A 26795-nucleotide genomic window follows, 5' to 3' on the forward strand; every position below is an offset into this window, starting at 1 on the left:
AGAAACATGTTTCATTTTTCTTAAAATACACATCCACTGCAGCAGGTATTTATTGGCACTTAAGAGGCCCCCAGGATGCCCTGGGGTTACAGAGGTTAGGCAGATAGCCCCTGTCCTCCAAGAGGAAGTGCAGTTCAGCAGTGAGGATTAAATAAGGGGACCCACAATGACTGTACAGGGCAGAAGCCATGCAAATTACGTGCCATCAGTGTCCCAGGGTTTTTGTAGTGTTCAGTGGGTGGGGTACCCAGGTGAGGTAGAAGAGAAGATGAGAAAATGTTGTGGCAGAATGAGTTGTTTCCTGAAAAGTGGATAGAACTGTGATGGGCAGAGGCTGGACTTGAGGAGACAGCAAGAGGTGCAAAAGCTGGGAAGTATGTTTAGGGAACATTATTTTGTTTGTATGCATCTCTGTGTGTGTGTGTGTGTGTGTGTGTGTGTGTGTGTGAGACCTATGCGTACGAGAGAGATACAGACATATGTGTGCTGGGCAGCGAGGGATAGAAGATAAGGCTAGAAAAATAGGTTGGGGCACATTGTGTGTATACAGCCATATGCTAGTAACATCGTCATCACTTGGGAACATGTTAGAAATCCAGAATCAGGCACCGCCCAGATCCACTGAAAGAGTATCTGCGTTTTAACAAGATCAGCGTCAATTCACATACACACTACAGTTTGAGAAGTCTTGGTGTAGAGTATCTCGAATGCCAGACCTGATTGAAGTTTGTGCTTAAGGAATATTTCTCCAGCAATGCTGTGTACTGAAAACTTGAGGAAAGGATACCAAAAGGAGCGTGTTATAGCGGTGCCGATGAGAGGTGTACTGTCCAGTGGATATAAAACAGAAGGGGTAGATTTGAGAGATCGGAAGCAGAACCTTGGTTCCTGGCAAATGAATTGATTCCTCCTCCCTGGGTACCGCCGTCTGAAGATGGAGAACAGGGTGGCTAAAAGGTGAGAGCACAGGTGGGAAAGTGGAAAGATTTAGGGGAGCAGGGAGGAAAAGGTAAGGGGTTTGGTGTTGGACGTGGTGACTTGGAGGTGCTGGCAGGACATCCAGAGGGAGAGATTAGGTAGGAAACAAGCGACTGCAGTTGGAGAGATGTCAGGGTAAATGGTTGAAACTGTGTGAAGAGGAGACTCATGATAAAAATCTCAGGAAATGCCTTATGTTTTAGAGAAGATGAGCCAGCAAAGCAGACAAAGGTACAGCTGGCTAGGCTGGAGGCGTAGGGTGAGGACTGAGAAGATGAGGGATTTGGCATGAGCACAGTTATAGGAGTTAAAGAGTCATCCTTTTGGGGAATTCCCTGGTGGTCCAGTGGTTAGGACTCTGCGCTTCCACTGCCCAGGGAACTAAGATCCTCCAAGCCACGCTCTGCAGCAAAAAAAAAAAAAAAAGATTCATCCTTTTTGGCTCCACTTCCTTAGTCCCTCACTGTTAAACCTGATGGGACCTCTGCCTCTGATCTTTATACATTCAGAGGGTGGGAGCCTATACAGACAGGTTGAAAAAGGAAGGAATAGAAGAGGAGGCGAAGGTAGTTGGCAAGCAAGAGGACCACTTCTTTATCAGAAAGAAGAGTGAAAATAGAGGAATTTTGCCTGCCAGAGAGTAAGTGATCTTTGGCAAACAGAATTGGCTGGGAAGAGATAGGCCAGGGTTTAAGGGTTTTCCTGGTAACTTAAGATAGTGTGGAAAGTTTGAGAAATCTTTTTTTTTTTTTTTTTTTTTTTTGCGGTACGCGGGCCTCTCACTGCTGTGGCCTCTCCCGTTGCGGAGCACAGGCTCCGGACGCGCAGGCTCAGCGGCCATGGCTCACGGGCCCAGCCGCTCCGCGGCATGTGGGATCTTCCCGGACCGGGGCACGAACCCGTGTCCCCTGCATCGGCAGGCAGACTCTTTCACTGCACAACCAGGGAAGCCCGAGAAATCTTGAGTAAGTAGATTGGCAGAATCAACAAGAGATAAGTATGCAGTGTTTGTAAAACTTTTGTTTTTAAGTGCTCTTCAGAAAAAAGTAAAAAAAAGAGAATATCAGTTCTATAATAATAGACCAATATCCTGTTTATTTAAAGAAGGAAGATTAGGGGAACAAATTTGGATTAACCAAGCCTTTATTGCAAACAGCTGTGAAAAACCATGGTCCTTGCAAAACTTTTTAAAAGAGGGAGATGGGGAATGAAGGTCTTTGTTTTTGCATGTTGTCTTTTGATGCCAAGAAGCAGAATGAGTCTCGCTAGTTTATTTTTTTTTTATCTTGATGAAATTTTCATTGGTTTCAGTCTAAATGCTTACTCTGCATCTCAAACATGTGAATGAGTGAGTAAACTACTTTTTTCCCCTTTAAAAAGTAGCTAAAATAAACTTGTTTTTCTGGTAGCAGTCTTGTCAGTGCTTGTCCTGTTAAATATTACATTTAGTTGAAATTTAAATGAGATGGTCAGTGCAGAAAATTGGGAAGAAAGTCAAAATCTCACCTCACTGTTTGGTTTTATGCACGCACATTGGCATAAGTTGTGAGTTACCAGTTTTCCGACTTCAGCACAAATAACAAGCTGCAAAGTGTCACTTGGGGTTCTTGTGATGGGATGAGCATCTTCATATTGACATCTGACAGCCCCGGAAGTTGTAAAGCACTAGTTTTAACTATGACACTAATTTGTAAAATATGTGTTCCTTTTGCCTCTGAGTTCCCTCTAACAAAAGTACTACTAAATTTGACATTCATCTAATGGTGCTTCTTTAATTTGTGCACCTGTAAACTGAAATTTTTGGATTTAATGAGTTGTAACCTGAAAATACTTTGCAAATGTAAGATGATTTAATTTTATTTATTTATTTATTTATTTATTTATTTTGGGGGGTATGCGGACCTCTCACTGCTGTGGCCTCTCCCGTTGTGGAGCACAGTCTCCGGACGCACAGGCTCAGCAGCCATGGCTCACGGCCCCAGCCGCTCCATGGCATGTGGGATCTTCCCGGACCGGGGCACGAACCCGCGTCCTCCGCATCAGCAGGCGGACTCTCAACCACTGCCCCACCAGGGAAGCCCCTTTATTTATTTTTTATACAGCAGGTTCTTATTAGTTATCTATATTATACATATTAGTGTATATATGTCAGTTCATCCCACCACCCACCCCAGCCCCCTGCCACTTTCCCCCCCTTGGTGTCCATACATTTGTTCTCTACATCTGTGTCTCTATTTCTGCCTTGCAAACCAGTTCATCTGTACCATATTTCTAGATTCCACATATATGCGTTAATATATGATATTTGTTTTTCTCTTTCTGACTTACTTCACTCTGTCTGACAGTCTCTAGGTCCATCCACGTCTCTACAAATGACCAAGTTTCGTTCCTTTTTATGGCTGAGTAATATTCCATTGTATATATGTACCACATCTTCTTTATCCATTCGTCTGTCGATGGGCATAGAGCTTGCTTCCATGACCTGGCTATTGTACATAGTGCTGCAGTGAACATTGGGGTGCGTGTGTCTTTTTTTTTTTTTTTTTTTTTGCCGTACGCGGGCCTCTCACTGTTGTGGCCTCTCCCATTGCGGAGCACAGGCTCCGGATGCGCAGGCTCAGCGGCCGTGGCTCACGGGCCCAGCCACTCCGCGGCATGTGGGATCTTCCCAGACCGGGGCACTAACCCGTGTCCCCTGCATCGGCAGGCGGACTCTCAACCACTGCGCCACCAGGGAAGCCCTGCATGTGTCTTTTTGAACTATGATTTTCTCAGGGTATATGCCCAGTAGTGAGATTGCTGGGTCATATGGTAATTCTATTTTTAGGTTTTTAAGGAACCTCCATACTGTTCTCCATAGAATTCCCTTTTATTTCTTTCTCCTCTCTGTCCTTTTACAAATTGATCTGATCTGAATCAGTGGTACAGAAATCTGTGGTCTTCCTCAGATCTTCAGATTCATAATCAAGTCTTTATCTTTTAAACTAAAATGACTATTGAATAATAGAGTCTTAGGATACACTGTTGAAAGGGAACTCAGTTATCTGCTCACTTTTCTGACCCCAGACTTTTAAATTTGACTACAAATCACACTGAAGAAAGAATTTGTGCATAAGTATCAAGGCAGGCTGTAAGCCAAAATAAACATGCTTTCGGTGAGTAATGGATTAGCCTTCCTGTCTATAATTGTCTTTTTTAAAAAAATTTAAAAAATTTTTTGGCTGCGTTGGGTCTCCATTGCTGTGCATGGGCTCTTCTCTAGTTGCTGCGAGTGGGGTCTACTCTTTGTTGTAGTGCTGTGGCTTCTCTTGTTGTGGAGCACGGGCTCTAGGTGCACGGGCTTCAGTAGTTGTGGCTTGCGGGCTCTAGAGCGCAGGCTCAGTAGTTGTGGCTCACGGGCTCTAGAGCGCAGGTTCAGTAGTTGTGGCACATGGGCTTAGCTGCTCCGCGGCATGTGGGCTCTTCCCGGACCAGGGATCGAACCCATGTCCCCTGCATTGGTAGGCAGATTCTTAACCACTGCGCCACCAGGGAAGCCCCTATAATTGTCTTTTTAGCTTAACTGACACCTGGACTCTGGATATGATATGTGACAGGATTGAGGAAACGGTTCTGTATTCACACTCCTGGGTGCAGAAGGCGACCTGTCTTTATCAGCTGCTGTGAGCTGTGGCTTCCACATGTTCCTTCATTTCCTAAATACTGCCTGGAAACTCCATCTGCTTTTTTTCCTTTTTTTGTAAGAGAGGAGCTGCCTGTACATTTTTATGACAAAACGTTTTAAAATACAGAAAGGAGAGCTGGTAGGTTTCAGAACTAAATGTGAGAGGAGAGATTAATTTTTAATTTTTTTCACGCTGCTCTGTCACTAACCATTTTATTTAAAAAGTTTCCTAGGATAAAGCAGAAAAAGTGCTTCGAAAAATGTTTTAATCTAACTGGAAAATGATATCTGCCGCTCTCATGTGGTTTATAACATTGAAAACTTAGATTGTATTTCTTTAAGGTTTAGGTGATATGTCAAAGTTATATAGTTAGTACGTTTCGGCACTATGTTTGGATTTGGGGCATGGCTAGTCTTGTGACAGGTTTAAATAAAGGAAGTTTGATTGGAAGATTTACTTAGGTGAGGACTAAGAAGTAAAGTACAATTAGTACGTGTGTTTTTCAACAAGAATCTGTGCTTCCTTGAGTGACAGCATGTATTTTAGGAAGAGGATTCTTGGTTACATCAAAAGAGCAGATTTAACCCAGTCACATTTTTAACTTTGTGACTTCTTTTTCCCCACAACAGGAAATGTACAATTTTAAAATAAGCAGTTGTCACTGTGGAAACCATTTAATTGATACAATGTTCTACTGTCACCTGTGTCTGTTTCACCTGGGAAATTTATACAGGCATTAAGACCCCTTCAAAGTTACTGTATGAAGGAATTCAGCAGTTACTTATCAGACTCGGATAAACTTCATTGTAAATAGCCAGGTATTCTGGGTGACAGAAGTCAGAGCAAACAAAATTTTTTTAAAAATTGGGTATTCATTGTGGCCTAAGGTCATTTCTGCTCGGTTAAGGGCAAAATCAAAGCAGTAGCAGGATATGTGGCATCTTGATGAGACTTCTGGGAGGAATAAAAGCTGCGCATTATAGTAATATAGGAGTTGCCACTTACGCAGACATATGGCTAACAGAACGATAGAGTTAAAAACCCTGAAGTTTAGGCTTCAGAATTCTGTCCAAAACCTCTTCTTCCGGTGCCTTAGGCAAGTGCATCTTTTCACATCTTTCTTAGCTTCTTTTTTGTTTTTGTTTTATGTGAATAGTAGTATCTGCCCTAGCAAGAGTTATTCATTCAACCAACATTTATTGCATTTGATTAGGGGCTCTGCACTGTTAGGTGCTGAGGGTAGATAAATGGGCCCCTGGGCTGTCCTGGAGTCCCAGGTCTGAGAGGGAGATACATGTGTTAGAGAATTAGCTGTACTAGAATGGATGAAAAGTGACATAAAAAGAGTTTGAGAGTGAAGAGAATGGAGACGTCAAGTGAGTGAGTCCTTGAAAGTGAAGTGTCAAGGACAGTCTCAGCTGCAGGGATGACGTGAGCAAGGGCTCAGAGTAGTGGTTTCTGAGCCAGGGCTCCTAGACCCCTATGCACCTGCCTATGCGGGATCCATGAGATCGCCCTTATTTTCCAAATAGCCTAATGGAAATTGGACATTCACTGAGGAGAAGGCTAATTAAAAAGTCAAGTTTCTCAGTTTTGAACTGGAATTATACCAAACTTAATGAGTAATTTTAGCTACTTCTTTCCAGAAGCCTTGAATATTTTGATTGGTACTTAAATAGTTCCTCTAAAGATGGGGGGAATTCATTAGAAGTGATGTTTTAGGGGCACATGAAATCATTGAAGACATGCGACAAAAACCAAATTAACCAGGGAACTTTGTTCAAAAGGTTAGAAACCTAGGTTATGCCAGATTAGTGCTATACCAGCAGTGTGGCCTTATTCGCTGGGCACAGGGAACTTCAGAAGGTTATAGAAACAAAACTGTTGGGAAAAAAACAAAAAAGCGGTCGGGAGAGCAAGGGGGACGAGACCAGGGGCAGAAAGTCTTTTTTTTTTTTAATTAATTAATTTATTTGTTATTTTTGGCTGCATTGGGTCTTCATTGCTGCACGCGGGCTTTCTCTAGTTGCGGCGAGCGGGGGCTACTCTTTGTTACGGTGTGCAGGCTTCTCATTGTGGTGGCTTCTCTTGTTGTGGAGCATGGGCTCTAGAGCACAGGCTTAGTAGTTGTGGCGCACGGGCTTAGTTGCTCTGCGGCACGTGGGATCTTCCCGGACCAGGGATCGAAACCGTGTCCCCTGCATTGGCAGGCGGATTCCCAACCACTGAGACACCAGGGAAGCCTGGCAGAAAGTCTTTCTGAAGATGTTCTAATGAGACATGTGAATCTGTTGTAGGACAAGGGCAGTAAGACTGAAGAAGAATGAAAAGATTTAAAGGAAGCTATAGAAGTAGAGCCCAGAGTACATGACTGTTGTCTAAATGTAGAGCAAGGGCGGATCTGATTTCTGATTTAGATGTTCAGTGATGGGATGGATGCAGAAAGCTGGGAGAGGGAAGGGAAGTTTTCTGAAGGCTTTGTGGTGCTGCCCTGCGGAAAATGCAGAGATAGTGTTCTTATATATACATAAGACATACGCATATTTTATTGTTGGATATTTTCTTTGTTTTGAAAATGAAAGAAGTTTACTGTTCTTCTCTGTATATACCTCTAGCACAAGTTACGACATATTCAGAAAAAATACAGCTTTTGTATTTGGTTATAAGTAGCTGTCAGATTACACATAGAGTAAGCAGCGGGCTTTGGATAAAGCTGGAACTCCTCGGCCCGCTTGTTAGAGATTGAGAGCTGTCGGGATGGCAGGTGAGGAGGGGCGAGGACTGGGCCAGAATGGGAGGCAGCCAGTGTCCCAGCTGCCACTGCAGGGATGCCTGACGAGGGGATGAACCTGGCCATCGGATGAGGTCATTGCAAACCTTTCTTGAGAGGATCTTTGAAGAGTGGGGTTATGGGTGAGAGAATGGTGCTTGCTGTTGAATCATCGAAACAAATGCCTTTGTAAACCGAAGCAATGTGTTAAGTGAGAGAAGTTTCAAAAGGGTTTGCTGACAGAGTTGATCAATAGACCGTCTTCATCCAGGTAATGGATTATTTTTTTTACTCCTAGGCAATAGCCCTTTGAGATAAATCACTCTTTGCCAGACTGACCTTATCCTGAGACTCACCTCAGGTACTTGTTAAGCTATTGTCTCCCAACCCTGTTCTGGGGAGGGGACCTGTGAACCTTTACTGGTTGTTTCTTTTTTGTTTTTTTTTTTTGCGGTATGCGGGCCTCTCACTGTTGTGGCCTCTCCCATTGCGGAGCACAGGCTCCGGATGCCCAGGCTCAGCGGTCATGGCTCACGGGCCCAGCCGCTCCGTGGCATGTGGGATCCTCCCGGATCGGGGCACGAACCCGCGTCCCCTGCATCGGCAGGCGGACTCTCAACCACTGCGCCACCAGGGAAGCCCTACCTTTACTGGTTTTTAACAAGCACTCCAGATTATTTTGATAATCAGGCAAATTTGAGTTATGCTGAGCTGAGTGAAATAGTCCTGTTTTACCCATGAAAAAGCAATTCGAATGGAGCCGTGAGCAGAACAAGAGCAGAGCCATGGGGCTGGGCACACAGGGCTGACTTCAAAGCTCTGATTCTTTCCACAGGAAATGCTGCTTCTGCAGTTCCTTTGATCTTTAAATAAGTTAAGAGTTTTTCATCTTGCTCATAGAAACCTCCAACTAGGGTGAGTGGATCGTGGGGAGATAAACGGCCTTAGATTCTCCCTGATTTTTGGTGGGGGGCGGTGGCAGGCTCATTATTCAGCTCTCACTGATGTTTGTTCTAAATGCCGTATCTTATTGCCACCTCTGACTGTCCTGCATACACCCCGAGGACTTTGTTTTTCAGCAGAGTCTGTCTCCTGGTTGCTTCTCTCCAAGAATGTGATAAGGTCTGACAGTCTAAATCGTTACATATCTCCTTGGCCAGAGTGGTGCTGCACAGTTCCAGCCATGGCAGAGGGGGAAACACCCTTCCAGAGACGTGCTTGGGACAGAACCCATAACTTGTAGCAGAGGAGAATGAAGAATTTTTTTTTTGATACCTGACAGGGTTTGTTATGGGAGTTTCTGTTATTCCCATTAAGAGAAGTGAAAAGAATTACGGATGCGCCATTCAAATCAAAGAATCAGATTATACTAAATATCAATAGCAGTTAAGAGGGTGATGTACTTAATTGTTCCTGCCCACGTGTTTGTCTTTCTTTCAGTTATTGCTAGAATTCACACATATTCTCTAAATATAGTAGTTCATCATCTGAAAATTTCTTGTTTATTTTAAAAAGCAGAATCTTTGACTCAGTTCAACGCACCTCACATTATAGGTTTTCAGTGATAGTTAGATATTAAACTCCAAATTACTTATTAAAATGTGTTTTATATATACATAAGACATATGCATACTTTATTGTTGGGTTTTTCTTTGTTTTGAAAATGAAAGTTAAAATTTTACCATTTTTCTCTGTATAAACCTCTAGCACAAATAACTACACATTCGGAAAAAGTGTAGCTTTTTCGTTGTTGTTAACAGTGGAATGCCTAGCATGATTAAATGAACAACATTGATTCTGAATTTTAAAAAAATAGCGTCTGAAGTGTTCCAGTGGTCTCCTTAATTCTTCATGGGTTACACTGCGTATACTAAGTTTTGTCTTAATTAGAGGGTTTTTCATTCTACCATTTATTTATGGTTAATGATTATTGAACAGAAAAATTGGATCTTTCTGCAGTAGGACTAGGAAAGAGTTGACTTGGCTCTGAACCCTTGATCTCTAACTGAATTAGAGTCTATTGCTTTTATTTGTAAATTGACACATCTAAGGTATGAGGCTTTTCTTTGGAAATTTTATTGAAGTATAGTTGATATACAATGCTATATTAATTTCTTCTGTATACCAAAATGACTCAGATGTGTGTGTGTACATATATATATGTATATGTACACACACACACATATATATTCTTTTCATATTCTTTTCCATTCTGGCTTGCCAGGTATGAATTTTTTTATACCTTCATCATAACATAATTTTTTGGCTCATATTCTCCTCATCCAACTCCCAGTAGATCTTTTGAGAATGCAGGGTAATGCATGGGGAAAGGAGTTGAATTGTTGCTTTTCTTTTGTTGTGTTATTGAAAATTACTAGTTTGTAGTGTGGCAAAAAATCTTTATTTTCACAGTTGAGACTGAGTTACCATTTGAAAAATTCAAAGTGAGAATCAGTGTATAGTTGGGGAACTAAATTAACACTTTTATTCACTTGATAAGTGTATTCATTTGCTAAACAATTAAGTTCTTTGAAAGGTTTCACATGAGTGTACTTGAACTGGTTTGTCGACTTGTAGCTTTACTTTGAATTTGTATGTATTGTATATGAAGTAGGATAGATAAAAGTTACGTTTTATAAGCTGAACCAGGAACATAACTATATGTGCTTGGAATTTGCATGATCTTTCAGAAGCAGACTGGTATACCTAACAAATTCCTAGAACAATTATTCAACAAACCCTTTCATTCCACAAATATTTATTGAGAGCTTGTCGTGTATCTGGGGTATATGTTCCAGGATGCAAAGGAACAGTAGCTGCAAAGTCCCTGAGGAAAAATCATGCATGATGTGTTTGAGGAATTGGGGGTATCAGTCTGGGGATATTGATTTTGGATACGTGCACTTTGAGAAGCCTGTAGGACAATCTGAATCTGGCAGGCAGTGGGACTTCCCTGGTGGCACAGTGGTTAAGAATCTGCCTGTCAATGCAGGGGACATGGGTTCGAGCCCTGGTCCGTGAAGATCCCACATGCCGTGGAGCAGCTAAGCCCATGCGCCACAACTACTGAGCCCACGTGCCACAACTACTGAAGCCCGTGCGCCTAGAGCCCGTGCTCCACAACAAGAGAAGCCACCGCAATGAGAAGCCTGCGCACTGCAATGAAGAGTAGCCCCCGCTCGTCACAAATAGAGAAAGCCCGCGTGCAGCAACGAAGACCCAACGCAGCCAGAAATAAATAAATAAAATAAATAAATTTATTAGAAAAAAAAATCTGGCAGGCAGTTACATATGTATGCCCAGAGTTCAGGGAAGGGGCCTGGAACCAGAGATAGAAATTTGGAAGTTGCCAGTATATAGATGATATTTTCATCTATGAGACCACCAAAGAAAAGTACGTGTAGGTAGAGAATATTTTCAGAGATAGGAGAGGTGAGGAGGGAGCAGGAAATGAAACTGCTACAAGGAGGCATAGAACTAAGAACAAATAATCAGGAGAAGATGGTGCCCTGGAAGCCGCGTGAAGAGTGGTTGATAGAGGATAAACAACAAGGTCCTACTGTAGAGCACAGGGAACTATATTCAATATCCTGTAATAAACCATATTGGAAAACAATATGAAAACGAACATACACAGACACACATGTATGTATAACTGAATCACTTTGGTGTACGCTAGAGACTAACACAACACTGTAAATCAACTGTACTTAAATTTAAAAAAAAAAAAAACTTAGGGGCTTCCCTGGTGGCGCAGTGGTTGAGAGTCCGCCTGCCGATGCAGGGGACGCGGGTTCGTGCCCCAGTCCAGGAAGATCCCACATGCCGCAGAGTGGCTGGGCCCGTGGGCCATGGCTGCTGAGCCTGCGTGTCTGGAGCCTGTGCTCCGCAACGGGAGAGGCCACAACAGTGAGAGGCCCGCGTACCGCAAAAAAAAAAAAAAAAAAAAAAAAAAAACTTAAGTGAAAAAACATCAATAAAATAGAAAAAAAAGAGTAGTTGATGGAGAGCAGGAGAAGTAGCTGATCACATGTCACTGGATGGTCAAGTGAATGGGATTTGTCAGTGTGAAGGTCAGTGTATCACAGGAGCCTGTCCATGAAGGGGTGGAGGGAAGAACTTGACTAGAAATAGTTCAGCACAGAAAGGGGGAGAGGATTTGGAGACCCAGACTACATAACAACTCTTTCAAGCAGTTTTGTTCCAAAGGGGGCCGAGAAATGGATTGGAAGCTGGAGCGGGGAGAATGGATCATTCTATTTAATCTGGTTTGGTTTTTAAGTTGGGGGATATAATGGCAGGTTCGAGGGCTGAGAGGAATGCTGTGGTGGAGGGGGAATAATTGATGGGAGAGCAAGAGGAGAGGTTTTTGAGGAGTGAGTCCCTATGTATGCACAGGGAGATACCTACTGCCTAAGGGGAGTGTTGGTAGTGGATGGAGTCCTGGACAATTCACCTGCAGTAAGAGGGGAGGTATTTCATGGGTCCAGGTGCTGTTACATGGAGAGATGGGATGGTGGGATCTCTTTTGATTATTTGTTTTCCTTAGTAAACACCTATCTAGGAAGCATAGTCCCTGAGATGCACGAGCTTGGAAGAGCTAGGGTAGGAAGTTTGAGGGCAAAGGCAAAATGAAATACTTGACCTGGGACAGTGGGAGAGTGAATAGACTAGGGAAACGTGTCATGATTGTGGAGCATCATTCGAGCCCTTTAGATGATGATGGTCATGAGTAGAGTGACACCAGTCAGCATGGTTATATTTTTCTTCAACCGCACAGATGCAAGATTGAGCGAAGGCAGAAAGTTTCATTGAACCAGGGTTGGAGTTCTGCTAGTTCAGTGTGAGATGTAAGAGAGCGGGTAGGGAGTTGAGGGCGTGAGCAAGGAAGTGCTTAAAATGAAGGACTGTGGGAACTTCCCTGGTGGTCCAGCGGTTAACGCTCCGGGTTTCCACTGCAGGGGGCACGAGTTCGATCCCTGGTCGGGGAACTAAGATCCTGCATGCTGCACGGTGCCGCCAAAAAGTAAAAAAAAAAAAGAAGGACTATGGAATTTAAACTGGATAAGAAAGAAGTGAAGGCATAATGGTAGTCAGGTTCAGGGGAACAGCGGGAGGATCAGTGGCTGATAGGGTTCTGGTGGGGTCAGAGGTTTTTTGGAGTCAAGGAAGTAGAGGAGGTGAGCTGGAAAAGAGGGGTTGGTGACTGGGGTTGGAATGCTTGAAATTTCAGTGGGACAGGGAAGTTGTGATTGGTAATGACGAGGGCTTAGGGACTGAGGTGAGGTAGACAGATAATGAAAACCCACAGAACATGTTAATAGTGACAGTGAACCAGGAGCCAAAAACCTCAAGGGACGGGGCTAGTGACCCAAGGGTCAGTAGACAATTATTAGGAGGAGTAATGGATGGAATGACCTGAACCTGAGGATTTTTAGAGCGGAGAGAAAGTAAATAGTTCAGAAATGGTAGCGAGGCGCAAGGAGTGTGCCTACGCCATCACTGGGCCTGGTAAGGGTTATGGAGAAGAAAATTCTCATAGCTTCTGAAGCAGTGTGCTCAGGGAGAGCCAGGTTTCTGTCAGAGCAAGGAGGTAAGTGAACATTCAGGGGACGCTGTTTCAGGGCGAAGGCTTTAGGAGGTGGGGAAATGGAAGAGGACAGAGCAGGGCATGTCGAATTCCATGTGGGGATTAGAGTGTGGGAAGGAGGGGTGACCTCGGAGACTGGGGCTTTTCATAAGTGGAACAAACCCATAAAGGGCATAGTGCAGTTGTCTTGGAGGGCTCAAGACAGAGAGCGGCGGAAAGGCTACAAGTGTCGTGAGGAGGTGCTCACCCCCTTACAGATAGAGGCCTGGGGAGAGGCTGGTTCCTTTTGAGTGTATGTCTTCGATATCTTTTTAACTCTGTCCTATGATTTTTTAAATTTACAGATCCTTAGTGATTATCAGCACTTTAGACGGCCGAATTGCTGCCCTGGATCCTGAGAACCATGGTCAAAAGCAGTGGGATTTGGACGTGGGATCCGGTTCCTTGGTGTCGTCCAGCCTTAGCAAACCGGAGGTGAGAATTTTCTGTTATATGTTGACCGGAAAACTTAGGTAAAATCAATTGCTGCTATTAATAGTAGGTATTTGCTTAGAGAGCTGTGGCTCAGGGTCCGATTGCCTAAGTGTAGGGCATGTCTGTCTCTGACAAGCTATGTCCCCTTGGGGCATTTACTTAGCTTTTGTATTCCTCAGTTTCCCTCCTGTAAAATGAGGTGGGTAATGTCACCTACTTCTTAGGATTGTTTTGGGCATGGAATGAGTTAATTTTATAAATGAGTAATTGAGGATACTATCTGCTATATCAGTAAATCTCATTATCTGAGCTCCAACATGATCATAATTTCTTCTTCTTCCTATTATCATCATCATCACAGGGTCCCTAGACATCATAAAACAAATATAAATAACTGTGTTTTAATAGTTAGGAATGCATGCTGCAAAATCCCATAAATTATTCACTACATTTTTCCCTCAGTTGTACATCCTAATTGTAGACATAATTCATCTGAAGTTTTCTTGGCGTGTAATTTTAGAGAAAATGGATTATTTGCAAAAAAAGAGACCTTGCTTCCAAAACTACTCTGGCATATGACTCCAAAACTTGGACAGGTGACTTAGCCCCTCAGAGCTTTAGTGTCACCATCAGTAAAGTAAGGACACTGCCCACCTTGATGAGGGGCAGGTTGGGGGCTGTGTTTATTTATTTATTTTAAATTAATTAATTAATTTATTTTTGGCTGTGTTGGGTCTTCGTTGCTGCGCACAGGCTTTCTCCAGTTGCAGCGAGCGGGGACCACTCTTCGCTGCAGTGCACAGGCTTCTCATTGCAGTGGCCTCTCTTTGTTGTGGAGCACGGGCTCTAGGCACGCGGGCTCCAGAGCGCAGGCTCAGTATTTGTGGCGCACGGGCTTAGCTGCTCTGCGGCCTGTGGGATCTTCCCAGACCAGGGCTCGAAGCCGCGTCCCCTGCATTGGCAGGCGGATTCTTAACCACTGTGCCACCAGGGAAGTCCGGGGCTGTGTTTAAATGAGGGAAGTCTAGACTCCCCTCATTTAAGCACAGCCCCCAACCTGACCTTTTGTCTAGACTCTAATAGATTAAATCTCTCTCCTTTTCTGGAGCTTTACCCTCTTGTTTAAATCATTTAAAATAAGTCCCTCTTTTGAGTTACGACTGCTGACGTGGAAGCAGTCACCTGTTTTCCAGAATACCCTCAGCCTTCTACCGTCTCCCTATGGGATACTCCCTAGGGTACTCTTTTTTTTTTCCCTTTCATCATCAATCTTTCCCTTTCAAAAAGCTTCTTAGCTGGTATCAAGTTTGGAAAAGACAGAACCTAACACGAGGGGCTTGAGAATGACCTGATGAGTGGTGAAGAAATTTTCTGATGGGAAAACTGCTCCCAGTGACCCCGCTGCTCTCTAGAAAATCCAGCCTGGATTCCTTTCTGGGGTACCCGGGCAGGTACTTAGGGCGGTGGCACTGCCTAGCCTCCACGCTTGCTGTGTGCTAAGCCTTGACTAGACTTTCAGAGTGCCTGTTGCTTACCGGACAGTATACCGGAAACATCTGTTGAGAATTGTGAACTTGTGAATTAATATAAATAACACTTTGTAAATTGCCTTCAAAAGTTTGAATTGGATGTCATAGTCAAATGAATTACTACTCAGACCTGAATATTCATTTATTTATGTCCTCCTGAGGTTATGCTTGGGTATGCACATTGTGCTTTATTTTCAAACTAGACATGAAAGGTGATGAGCAAAATCAGAAGATTGTAAGCTGTTTACATCTGAGGTAACATTGTAGTGTGTTGTAGTGGTGCAAAGCATGTGTGTTTCTATAAACTAAAGTATGCACACTCACAAAAACATACACTGCATGATATGACAAGTAGTCGTAATAACCTGAGTGCCATTGAGCGTGTTTAAATTATAAGCAGCTAGTCGAGCTTGAAGATTTTCTTACAATAGCAATTACATTAGCTGTTTTTTAAACTACAGTTGAATATTCTCACCATCCCCAGTCCTTACCGTTTTCTGTGGTTTGTTAGGTCTCTCTTGTTTCAAGTATCCTTCTTCCCACTCACCCCCAACCCTTGATCCTTTGGGTAGAATGCTTTGAAATGTTGAATTGCAAGCATATTTTAAAAGTTTGTGTCACCTTTACACAATAAATGCAAAGCTCACTGACCGCTTTCCATTTCAGGGAAAGAATTCTGAGACCTCTTTGCATTATCTAGGTTTTAATTTCCTACTTTACACACAAAAAAATTGACTAGATCACTACTGCCCTAAGTTCTTGGGACCATTTCTTGAGACTGTGTGTTTACTGTGTAGATATGCTAATGACAGCATTGTTCCCAGAGCTATAATATACACACAATGTACTTTACACACCGTGTAATCCTCACAGCCATCCTCCTGAGATTGATATGCTGGTGTCATTTTACAGAAGAGGAATACGAAGCTCAGAGAAGTTATTTGCTTGAAGTCACAGACCGACTACATGGTAGAGCTGGGATTAAACCAGGCTTGCCTGACTGTACTCCACTCCACCTGCTCTGGAGCTCTTTCTACATCTTTTATGTTCCTCCCCTTTACATCTCAGGCTGTTCATCCAGTACAGTGGATCTCAAACTTTATGGTTTCAGGACCCTTTACATTCTTAAAAATTACGAAGAGATCCAAAGAGCTTTCTTCCCCATGGGTTATATCTATCTAAACTTAAGCCATATTAAAAATTAAAACAGGGCTTCCCTGGTGGCACAGTGGTTGAGAGTCCGCCTGCCGATGCAGGGGACACGGGTTCGGGCCCCGGTCCGGGAAGATCCCACATGCCGTGGAGCGGCTGGGCCCGTGAGCCATGGCCACAGAGCCTGCACGTCCGGAGCCTGTGCTCTGCAATGGGAGAGGCCACAACAGTAAGAGGCCCGCGTACTGCAAAAAAAAAAATAAATAAAAGAACCCCATTGCATTGCACGTAGCATAAATAATATATTTTTATGAAGAATAAGTGGGGACTTCCTTGGTGGTCCAGTGGTTAAGAATTCACCTTCCAGTGCAGGGAGTGTGGGTTCGATCTCTGGTCAGGGAGCTAAGATCCCACATGCCTTGGGACCAGAAAACCAGAACAGAAGCAATATTGTAACAAATTCAATGCAGACTTTAAAAATGGTCCACATCAAAAAATCTTTAGAAAGAAAAGAAAGAAAAAGTGTATTTCCCCAAAAAATAATTCAATGAGAAAAGTGGCGTTGTTTTATATTTTTGCAAATCTCTTTAATTTCCAGTTTAATAGAAGACAACTTGATTTTCCTATATGCTTCTGCGTTCGATATGTTGTTTTGGTTGAACTGTATGAAGAATAAAATCCGTATGTAGGGGGAGAAAGGGAGTGTTTTAGTAGCCTTTTCAGTTGATTGTGATCATTCTTTTTTGGTTCTACACGAGAAAAAGTGGAAGTTTCTGAAAGGTTAGTTGCACCGTGGAATGTGAAACCATATTAATGAACTGTTGTACTCTGTACCAGTAACATCCATTGTTCTGTCTTGCCTTTTACTCGTGCATGGTTTTCTAACATCATTTGGAAAATATTGATTCATTGAGTTACACAGATCTTCCAAATGTTGACATATTTCCTTATAGAATACTTTGTAAACTCAAATTTTTTACTGTCACCACTGATCTCATCAGAAAAGTCTTCCAGTACTGGAAAGCTGTCAAGCTCACATGGGTAGATACAGCTATTCCAAAATTCTAATTTTCGCTTGAAAACTTGGATTTTATCATTAACACAGTCAGTTGTTTTCCTTGAAGTGAGAGGTTCACTTTATTTTCGAGAAAACGTCTGCCAAATACCCAAGTCTCATCACTGTAGCTTTTCTCTCAATTTTTCAAGTGCAAATGGAGCTTTGTGAGCAATGCCACTAGTTTCAGCTCAAAACTCAGTCACACAGGTGCTTTTCCTCAAAACATGCTTCAGTTTGTGGCAGAAGTCCTTAATGCACACCTCCTGGTTAGTCGGGCAGAATAGTAAAAATATATGTACTCAGGTCACAGTTTTACTTTTATTGTTTCATCGGAACATTCTCGAGTGAAACTTTTTTCTTCTTTTTTTTTTTGCTGCGAGTGTGTGACAGTGAAGATGCGAGGACTATGAGTCTGTTACCTTATTCATGCTTTAGTCACCGTTGCTTTTATACCATCAATGCAAATAGCACCCCAGGGAAAGGCAAATAGCACCTTCTTATGAAAACCATTTGACCCTCTGCACCTCAAACAGAATCCACAGACCGCATTTTGAGAACAACTGATCTAGTATATAATAGAAATATCACCATTATGAGAGTATTCGTAAGGTTATAAACATTAACAAGGAGAGAGGACTGTATTTCGAGCTTGGGTCACCTGTTATTCAGCAAGGTGTGTATCGCTCAGTATCTAGAAGTTATGTTCAGAAGCTGGACAAAACACCACCAAAAGAGGAACAAAAACTGCTATTTGAAATGCCCCGGATTGGATGCAGTACCCTTCTAAATGCATCTGATAGACAATTTTATGATGGTCCCTAACTTTTTGGGAGAAATAGTTCATTTTCTCTGTCTGAAGCTCAGCGTTTGCGAGGACAGGTAGTGTGCAGAGGAGAGCTGGGTACAGCAGGCAGGAACTGGTGGGGAGATGTAGCAGGAACCACCCAGGTGACAATTGGAGGCTCCGTTTGGAGACTCCTCTATTAGAATGTCAGTTTCTCCACCCTTTCATCAAGAGTGGTACAAGGATGAAACCAATTAAACTCAGAAGGCCAAGGAAGATGTATTCTCTGTGCATTGATTCTTAAAGTGACTTATCTAATGAGAAGCTGAAGGCTAAAGGATTTGATAGGCTGTATAATAATTTTTAAGGAATTGGTTATGGATCACATGCACTTTTGCTAGAATAATAAAGTAAGAGCATCACAGGAACCTTGTAGGCCGTGTGGTGTGGAGGAGGCACTGGGATTCAGAGGCTGCAGTTCTAGTATTGATGCTGCTGTTAACTGGCTCTGTGACCCGGCTCATTATTTCAGTAGAGCTTTAATTTCCTTCTCTGTAAAATTATGGATTGGGCTAAATTTCTTCTTGTTGTTTTTTAAAATTTTTTGGCTGCGCTGTGCAGCATGTGGGATCTTAGTTCCTTGACCAGGGATCGAACCCTCGCCCCCTACAGCGGAAGCGCAGAGTTTTAATCACTGGACCACCAGGGACTAAATTTCTAAAGATTGTCCTAACTTCAGGACTCAGGTACCATCAAACACATGAAACACCCGTATAAATTATCTAGAGGAATTTTTTAACTTCCCCTTTTACTACATTTAAGGATTCTTTTAAAAATGGCACAAATCCATTACCGTTAGGTACATATCTCATTGCCTGTCAGCCTGCTTTCATGATGTCCTTAACCTTTTCTGATCCAAAAGCATATAAAATAGTTTATTATTTTGGTTTAGTCATGTTTTGATTATGTTAAGGAAAAAAATAAGTTCCCAAAGGATAAGAGAGATTGACAGTTGCATTATGCATGTATGCTGCCGGAAGGTTGAGGCGCCATGGGACACAGACCTGACTTGCCACTCTTTCCTCTTGACTAGGTACTTATAAGCTTCCTCAAAAGAATACTGAACAAACCGAGCTAAAACTCTGTGTGTGTGTGTGTGTGTGTGTGTGTGTGTGTGTGTGTTAGAGTAAATGATGAACCTAAGGTTTACTCTGCTACCTTTAACATGTGCCCCTAGGTTCTACATCTAATACTTTTGATCATAGCTAAGAATTTTGTTTTTAATTTTCAGAAGGACCACCTGAGGTAGAATCTGATTTGCTTTCCACTGTTAATCTATATGCAGATTCAGCCTTGAAAAAGCACTAAGGAGATTTGGCAGCGGTTCCTCATTGATTGTCTTAAAATTCTGTTTTGTGACATATCAACATAGTTTTTCTTTGGGGTCTCTGGGTGGCATTTGTTTGTTTGTTTGTTTTGTTTTTGCGGTACGCGGGCCTCTCACCGTTGTGGCCTCTCCCGTTGCGGAGCACAGGCTCCGGACGGCGCAGGCCCAGCGGCCATGGCTCACGGGCGCAGCCGCTCCACGGCATGTGGGATCTTCCCGGACCGGGGCACGAACCCGTGTCCCCCGCATCGGCAGGCGGACCCTCAACCACTGCGCCACCAGGGAAGCCCTCTGGGTGGCATTTGGATCACAGTTCACCAAATCTAAGTAGACATAATATCCTTGAACTGTCTACTTGTCTGTGTTCTGGAACACATTTATAAATACAAAGACCTTCCTTATCTGTATTTAGAATGCATATTATAATTGTGTATATGTAACTAGTCTGTCCTTAGACAATACCTTTACCTTTTCCTTATTTAGAGATACCATATTTGTTTTTTGTTTCAGTTTTCTGTTAAAATGTCCTTTTTGTTTTGTTTTTTTTCCTCTTAAAAAGAACAAACAACTCTCTTACAAGTCTATAGTTAGAGTTTGGGGTTTGGTTTTGTTTTATTTTAGGCATGTTTCTCCCCAAGGGACATACCGCCTTTCTGTTTCAGACAGGTGCAGAAACAGACAGCTATGATGCTGAAGCTTTCCAGCCTGCGCACTGCAGAGTCAGACTGCAGTCATGAAGAAGGGCCTTCACAGGTTGGGGGGGTCTTTTGAAAAGAGCACATTTTTAATGGCTACCTGATTTGTTCACCGAGGGTCCATCAGTAGACCGTTTTGAGTATTGCTTTATTAAAAGAGGATCTGTAATCTGTTTTAAAGATCGTCTGTACTGAAAGATGTCTGGTCATCTGGCAGTCTTTCATCTGTACATAAACTAGCACAATTTGAGCCTCAGATGAGCACCATCTCAGATGGTGGTTTATTTGGAAAAGTCACTGTCAATCACGGAGCAAGCCAATATTTAAATAATTGCTTAGGTTAATTGCTTTTCTTTTAATTATAGAAATGAAACCGTTTTTTGATTTAATTTTGTTTTATTAATCCCTTAGCATGGCTGAAAACAGTGCTGTGAACTAAATCGATTTATTCCAGCACACATGTCGCCAAGTGAGACACTGATTTGACTCTGTTTTGTAGGAAATTGACTTCTTGTGCACATTATTTATCTCCTTTATGAATGCATAATAATCGAAGTGAAGGCAAAGATAGGTACTTAAATCTGTATTTTTCACCGTGAATGCAAAAAATATACTTCAAAAATTAACCTGGTTGTTTTCCTGGAGGTATTTTGTTTTGTAGGTTGACTATAGGTTAAGGAAAGAAAGAATGAAATAATAACTATCTACTTGGTATCTCACTGCTCTTGGTCAATAATTCACAATCTTTGATGATCATAAATACCAACTCACTTCAGGATTTCTTTTTTCTTCTGCATTTTCTTTCTTTTTTTTTTTTTAACCTACATTTCCTTTTAAGCATGTCACATGGGATGCCTTCTTCGACTAATATCCAGATCTACTGAAAGATCTCATAATCCCTCACGTTTAGATCACGCAACTAGTTGTAAACCATGATGCCTCCTCCTTAGTCTTTGAGGTATGATTCCTGGGAACACTTTACTTTCAGCAGATAAGCTTCCTTTACTTTCCCTGTCATGGTAATTTCAATGTTTTCCTTGAAATCTAGGGAAATGTTTAAAAAATTGTTTCCTCAACACAACAATGTTGGAACATCTTTTTTTTTTTTTCTCATAAAGTCACAAATAGTCAATTTTGTCAACTAGTAGTCTGGTCAGTTGTTCATTTTACTTTAAGAGTTACCATTTTGTGTCCGATATATAGTGCAACATTTTTGAAGAATTAAAATATACAAAAATATGCCTGTTAACTTCTCTTTAATATTGTTTATCTTTTTGGCCAATAAAGTACTTTATGAACCTTCAGAACTTCTATATTCAAAGGAGAATTTTAGGGCTGATAGAGATTTCTGGTGAGTCAAAGACTGGTCACAGTTTGATGTATTTAATTCTTATATCAAACTCATCTTTATACAGTTTTAAGACTTTGATTTTAGATGGGTGTTGTGAATTCAGGATTGGGAAAGAGATACAGTTGGCTCTTGGACAACTTTGGGGATAGGGGTGCCAACCCTTCATGCAGTGGAAGATCCTACATAACTTCTCCGTGGGCCTCTGTATCCACGGTTCCATGTTTGCAAATTCAACCATGGATCGTGGAGTACTGGAGTATGTACTTAGTGACAAAAATTCACTTGTAAGTGGATTCGTGCAGTGCAAACGCACATTCAAGGGCCAACTGTTACTGACATGGCATAATTAAGCTTTCTGCTCTCTCCATGAATTTACTTTTGGAGCGACTGTTTGAATTCTAAAAGCTTTTTTGCAATATGTGAAATTTAGTGTTAACGAACCATAGTCATTTCTGAAGTTTCCTTATTGAGGATAAAAGAAGGCTCATGATGAATTTATAGATAGTCAGATTAAGAGTTTGTATTTTCATTTTTAACTTTTTTCTTTAACAAGTATACGTATATATGCACTCACACACGAATTACCGTAGAGGTTCAAAATAGCAGCCCTGGATCATTACATCTACTTGACAAGTATTGCTTGAGTAGCACTTTATAGTTTGCAAAGTGACATCAAATCCATTCTTATTTATTCCTTAACATAGCCTTATAAAATACTCTTATTAACCCCCATTTTCCAGATGAGAAAATTGGGGCTCAGAATGGTTTAGAGGTTTGTCTGATGGAGTAAAATGGAGACTCAACCCTAGATCCTTGTGCTTATTTCTTGCCCCCTTTCCAATATTTCATGCCTTTTGAAATGCCTCAATACTTACCAACGTGTTTGCATTTTCTGCTCTAATCATTATAATTCTTAATGTGCTTTATCAGGAATAATCACTCAAAGACCTCATATAGAGAGCAGACTTTAGCACGGCGCTCAGCTCATTGTGAGCGCTTAACTGCTTCTTAACCCTAGTGAGAGACTCAAAGGTACTTGAACTTACCACATCCAAAACTGAACTGGTGTTTAAGGGGACAGGGGATCCTGCAGGGCTGTGCGCTGGGGCACAGCAATGCCCAGGACAGATGAGATCCTTGCCATCATGGAACTTACATGACACTCTGTGGAGCCGGATATGAAATGATTATAATGTCAGTATCATAATTGAGTTGTGGTAACTGTCACAAGGACAGGTAGAACTAAGAGAGACTTAGCAAGGAAACCTGACCTCCCAGCTGGGAAGTCAGAGAAGTCAGAGAAGGCTTCTCAGAAGAAATTATGTTTACGACTGAGATCCTATGAGAAGCAAGAGCTGCAAGAAATGGGTAGAGAGGCTGGGAAGGACTGCTCTGGGAGAGGGAACGGCTGGCATCAAGGCCTTGCAGCAGGAATGATCAATCTGGGAGAAAGCAGGTGAATCCCTAAAATCCTTCTAGAATCAATCTCTCCTGTAGTCTGCTGACTACTGACCACTTATATAGTCAGTCTCTACTGACCATAGAGAATGGACTGGAAGAGGAAGAAGAGCAGAAGTGGGAAGACTAGTTAAGAGACCAGGTCTAGTACAGATGGGGATGATAAGGTGACCGGGAAGTGAGGGAAGTGAAGTGATGGATTGAAGAGAAGTTTAAGGAGGGACGTCTTTATGAAATGAAAAGACCAAAGGAGAAATTAGTAGTAAATTAAGAACAGGTGGGGGAATTCCCTGGAAGTCCAGTGGTTAGGACTCCATGCTTTCACTGCCGAGGGCCCCGGGTTCAATCCCTGGTCAGGCAACTAAGATCCCACAAGCCGCTGGTGCGGCCAAAAATATATAAATAAATAAAAATAAAAGTGTCCTCCGAGACTGCTCCCCGGCCCCTTTAAAAAAAAGAAAAAAGAAAAGGAACAGATATAGAGAGGGAGAAAATAAATTTGTTTACATGCGTTGAGTGCCGAGTGACCTTGACCTTGAGTGACCTTAACAGAGATGTTAAGAAAGCCTGTGCATATGTGGGTCTGGTGCTCTCAGAGGAAAAGTCTGGGCTGAAGAGAAAAGTTAGAAGTGTTCGTGTCCTGGGAGCTGAGAGGAGCAATCACCTGGAAGGAGAGCAGGGTGAGGAGATGACCTCCAGCCAAATTTTCAGACTCCCTAACATTTAAAAAAAAATTTTTTAGAAGGATATTTATCTATCTGTCTATTTATTTATTTATGGCTGCGTTGGTTCTTGGTTGCCGCGTGGGCTTTCTCTAGTTGTGGTGAGCGGGGCTACTCTTCGTTGTGGTGCGCGGGCTTCTCATTGCGGTGGCTTCTCTTGTCGCAGAGCACGGGCTCTAGGCGCGCGGGCTTCAGTAGTTGTGGCGCACGGGCTTAGTTGCTCCGCAGCACGTGGGATCTTCCCAGATCAGGGCTCGAACCCATGTCTCCTGCATTGGCAGGCGGATTCTTGACCACTGCACCACCAGGGACGTCCCTCCGTAACATTTTAAAATTCAGGTAGAGAGTGATGAGTCAGAGAGAAGAAAGGGTTTCAAGGAGAGATTGGCTTTAGTAGGATGTTAGGGATTTTCCTGCCTTCTTCCACATTTCCCCAATGGTTAGTTGGTGTGAATTCTTTATAAATATTTACTAAACATAGATACTTAACAATGCAGATGCCTCATTAAGAGAACCCTGTGATTCATCAAAGTCTCAATGAAAGTCTTACAGCAAAAGAAAATGTTAAAAACCCTTTCTGTTTTGACTCTGGAAGAATTGAGGGGACAGGGGAAGGAGTGAGGAAAGCAGGAGGCCTGTGGATCCCCAGAGTGGTAGAAACAGTCATTGGTAGTTTAGGGATCAGAAGACATACCTTTTCAGAAAGCTGTGGAGAGTGCTTTTGAGGCTCCAGTGCAGTAAGTTAATTTGAGGCATTTTGTAAAAGAGTAGAGTGTTAGTTTTTGTCCAAGGTCACATCAGTGAGTGGCTGGTGGAGTCAGGGATGGGGCTGGTGGACACGTTTCCATTCCCTACGTTGGGGGCCTGCTGTTGCCTCGCCCTACCTCGGTTTCTGAAACAGCTAGCATGGCAAGGAAAGTAATTGTTCTGGGCAAAGGGGATTTCCAGGTATCAAAAAAAAGTCAACAATTTAACACTTTCAATGAAATGTTTTTCATGTATTTTACATCTTCCCAATCTCGGTGACTTTTATCTTTTAACTAAGTCCTGAGCTCATCATTGGAAGCATCATTTGTTGTATTATACCAGGGATGCTTGGAGTTCCTGAGGTAGGAGGGAGAAAGGGTGTCCCTTTCATGAATATTCTAGAGTAGTTGGTTTTTTTCCATCCTTTTCCCAGATAGTCTATCTCCATTGTTCCTTATCTCTGTCTCACGAATCTGCATCTCTCCACATGCTTTTTCACTCGGTTTCTTCCCCCTTCCTCCCTTTTAACTCTTACTGCTGCTGAGCTTGTATTTGGGACTTGGCTTTTATAACCGTCAGGGCCAGTGTGATCGTTTTCCCTCTTTCTTGGTTAGGGTACACACTGGATACAACTTTGTGGATTGGAAAGTGTTTAATGTGAGTCATTACTTGAGAAAATGCTAGTGTATACAAATCCAGCTTCCACAGCCGAATGAGGAAAGTTCTTCATAGAAAAATTCTAGCTAATAAATGTGGAAAGAATGATAGAATTAGAAGTCATTATTTTATTATTTTACTGAAGTAGTAGATCATCAATTGATACTAAAATGGTGAAAAGTTGGTGGGACACTTTAAAATGGAGGGGTCAGGCTGACTCCCTTAAATCCACTGATTAATAGTAACAAATACGACAACTCAGGGGTTGGCAAACTTTTTCTGTAAAGGGCTAGATAGTAAATATCTTAGGCTTTGCAGGCCATACGGTCTCTGTAGTTGTAGTGGGAAAGCAGTCATAGACAATACAGAAATGAACGAGCATGCTGTGTTCCAATAAAACTTTGCTTACAGAAACACGCACTGGGTCAGATTTGGCCCATGAGCTGTCGTTTGCTGACCTCTGTTATAATAGGAAGTATATAGCACCACCTGTGAAGTAGTCTTGTCCAAAAAAATCAAACCTGCATCAGATCAGAGCTCCAGTCCTAATTACACTTCTTTAGAAAATACAGGGAATAAAGGAACAAGTTAAGTGACATGCAAAATCCAAACTGTGGGACATTCTGTAGGGTGAATAATCTGGTTTCTCAAGTAAATCAATGCACGGAAAAAGGAATGAAAGGGGCCCTTATAGGGAGAAAAAAAGAATCAAATATAATATGTGGAGTTTAAGTTCCTTGTTGAAGCAAACCAATTATATAGTATGTCTTGCAATATCAGGGAAATTTGAATATTAGATGATTTTAAGGAATTACTCTTATTTCTGTTAGATGTAACATTGGCATGGTAGTTGCTTCTCAGCAATGAATACTGAAGTATGTATAGGTGAAATGACATGATGCCTGTGATTGACTTTAAAATACTCTCATTAACAAATATATGTAGTGGATGGGTGGAGAGTAGCAAAATGTCGATGATTGTTGAAACTGGGTGACAGATACATGGGGGCTTATTATATTCGTCTCTTTACATTTTATGTTTCAAAACTTTCATATTAAGTTAAAATAAAGTTGAATGTACCCCCAAAAGTGTATGTGTTGATGGTGGGAGGTTGCGGATGGGTGGGTGGGGAGGTAAGTTGCATAGAAAAAGAAGGAAGAACTGAATGAAAATATATTTTTGCATATTAGAAGAATTTTTGTTTTTATTGCTGGTTATATTCATTTTAGTAGTAGTACTTCCTTTATTTTCTCAGTTGAAGTTCCTTCTGCCACGTGAAAATAGAGTTCTTATCTCACATTCTGATTTCAAATAGAGTCCTTGATTACATGTGCCACTGGTATTCATTATGCCAGTTAGAGATTGTTCAGAAACGGTAATTGAATTACTTTACTAAACTGCTTTGTGATTGCGTGGTTGAAGACCTTGATTGGATCATAGGTAACGAGTTTGCCAGCTGATTTGACAAACCTTTTATTTTGAAATTATTAACAGGGAAAAACAAATAGAGGAAAAAACCCCAAATGACAAGCATTTGTATTTTTAAAAATGACTGAAGTGGGAAGCAAGTCACATAATTAGTTTGAGATGCAGAGCAGCGAATCAGAACAAATAGCTGCTTCCAGAGGCAAATCAGTGGAATGGGAAAATGCATCACCATAACCCACATTTTTTTATACCAAGAGATTTGCAGTTGACTCTCCGGGTGACTCATTCCTATGCTGGGAGGGTGAGGTAATGCTCTTCTGAGGGGTGATGTCATCTCTCTACCTGAACTGC

General features: G+C 42.0%; 1 protein-coding gene across 1 annotated transcript in view; it reads left to right on the plus strand.

Moving 5' to 3' along the window:
- EIF2AK3 (eukaryotic translation initiation factor 2 alpha kinase 3) overlaps nucleotides 1-26795 on the plus strand; it is a 68473-nt gene that overhangs the window by 1777 nt on the left and 39901 nt on the right. Inside the window, exon 2 of the mRNA XM_060168546.1 lies at nucleotides 13348-13477. Within this exon, the coding sequence (XP_060024529.1) occupies nucleotides 13348-13477 (130 nt within the window). The remainder of the gene's footprint in view (nucleotides 1-13347; nucleotides 13478-26795) is intronic.

Source organism: Lagenorhynchus albirostris, chromosome 13 (assembly GCF_949774975.1).
Source record: "Lagenorhynchus albirostris chromosome 13, mLagAlb1.1, whole genome shotgun sequence".
NCBI lineage: Eukaryota > Metazoa > Chordata > Mammalia > Artiodactyla > Delphinidae > Lagenorhynchus > Lagenorhynchus albirostris.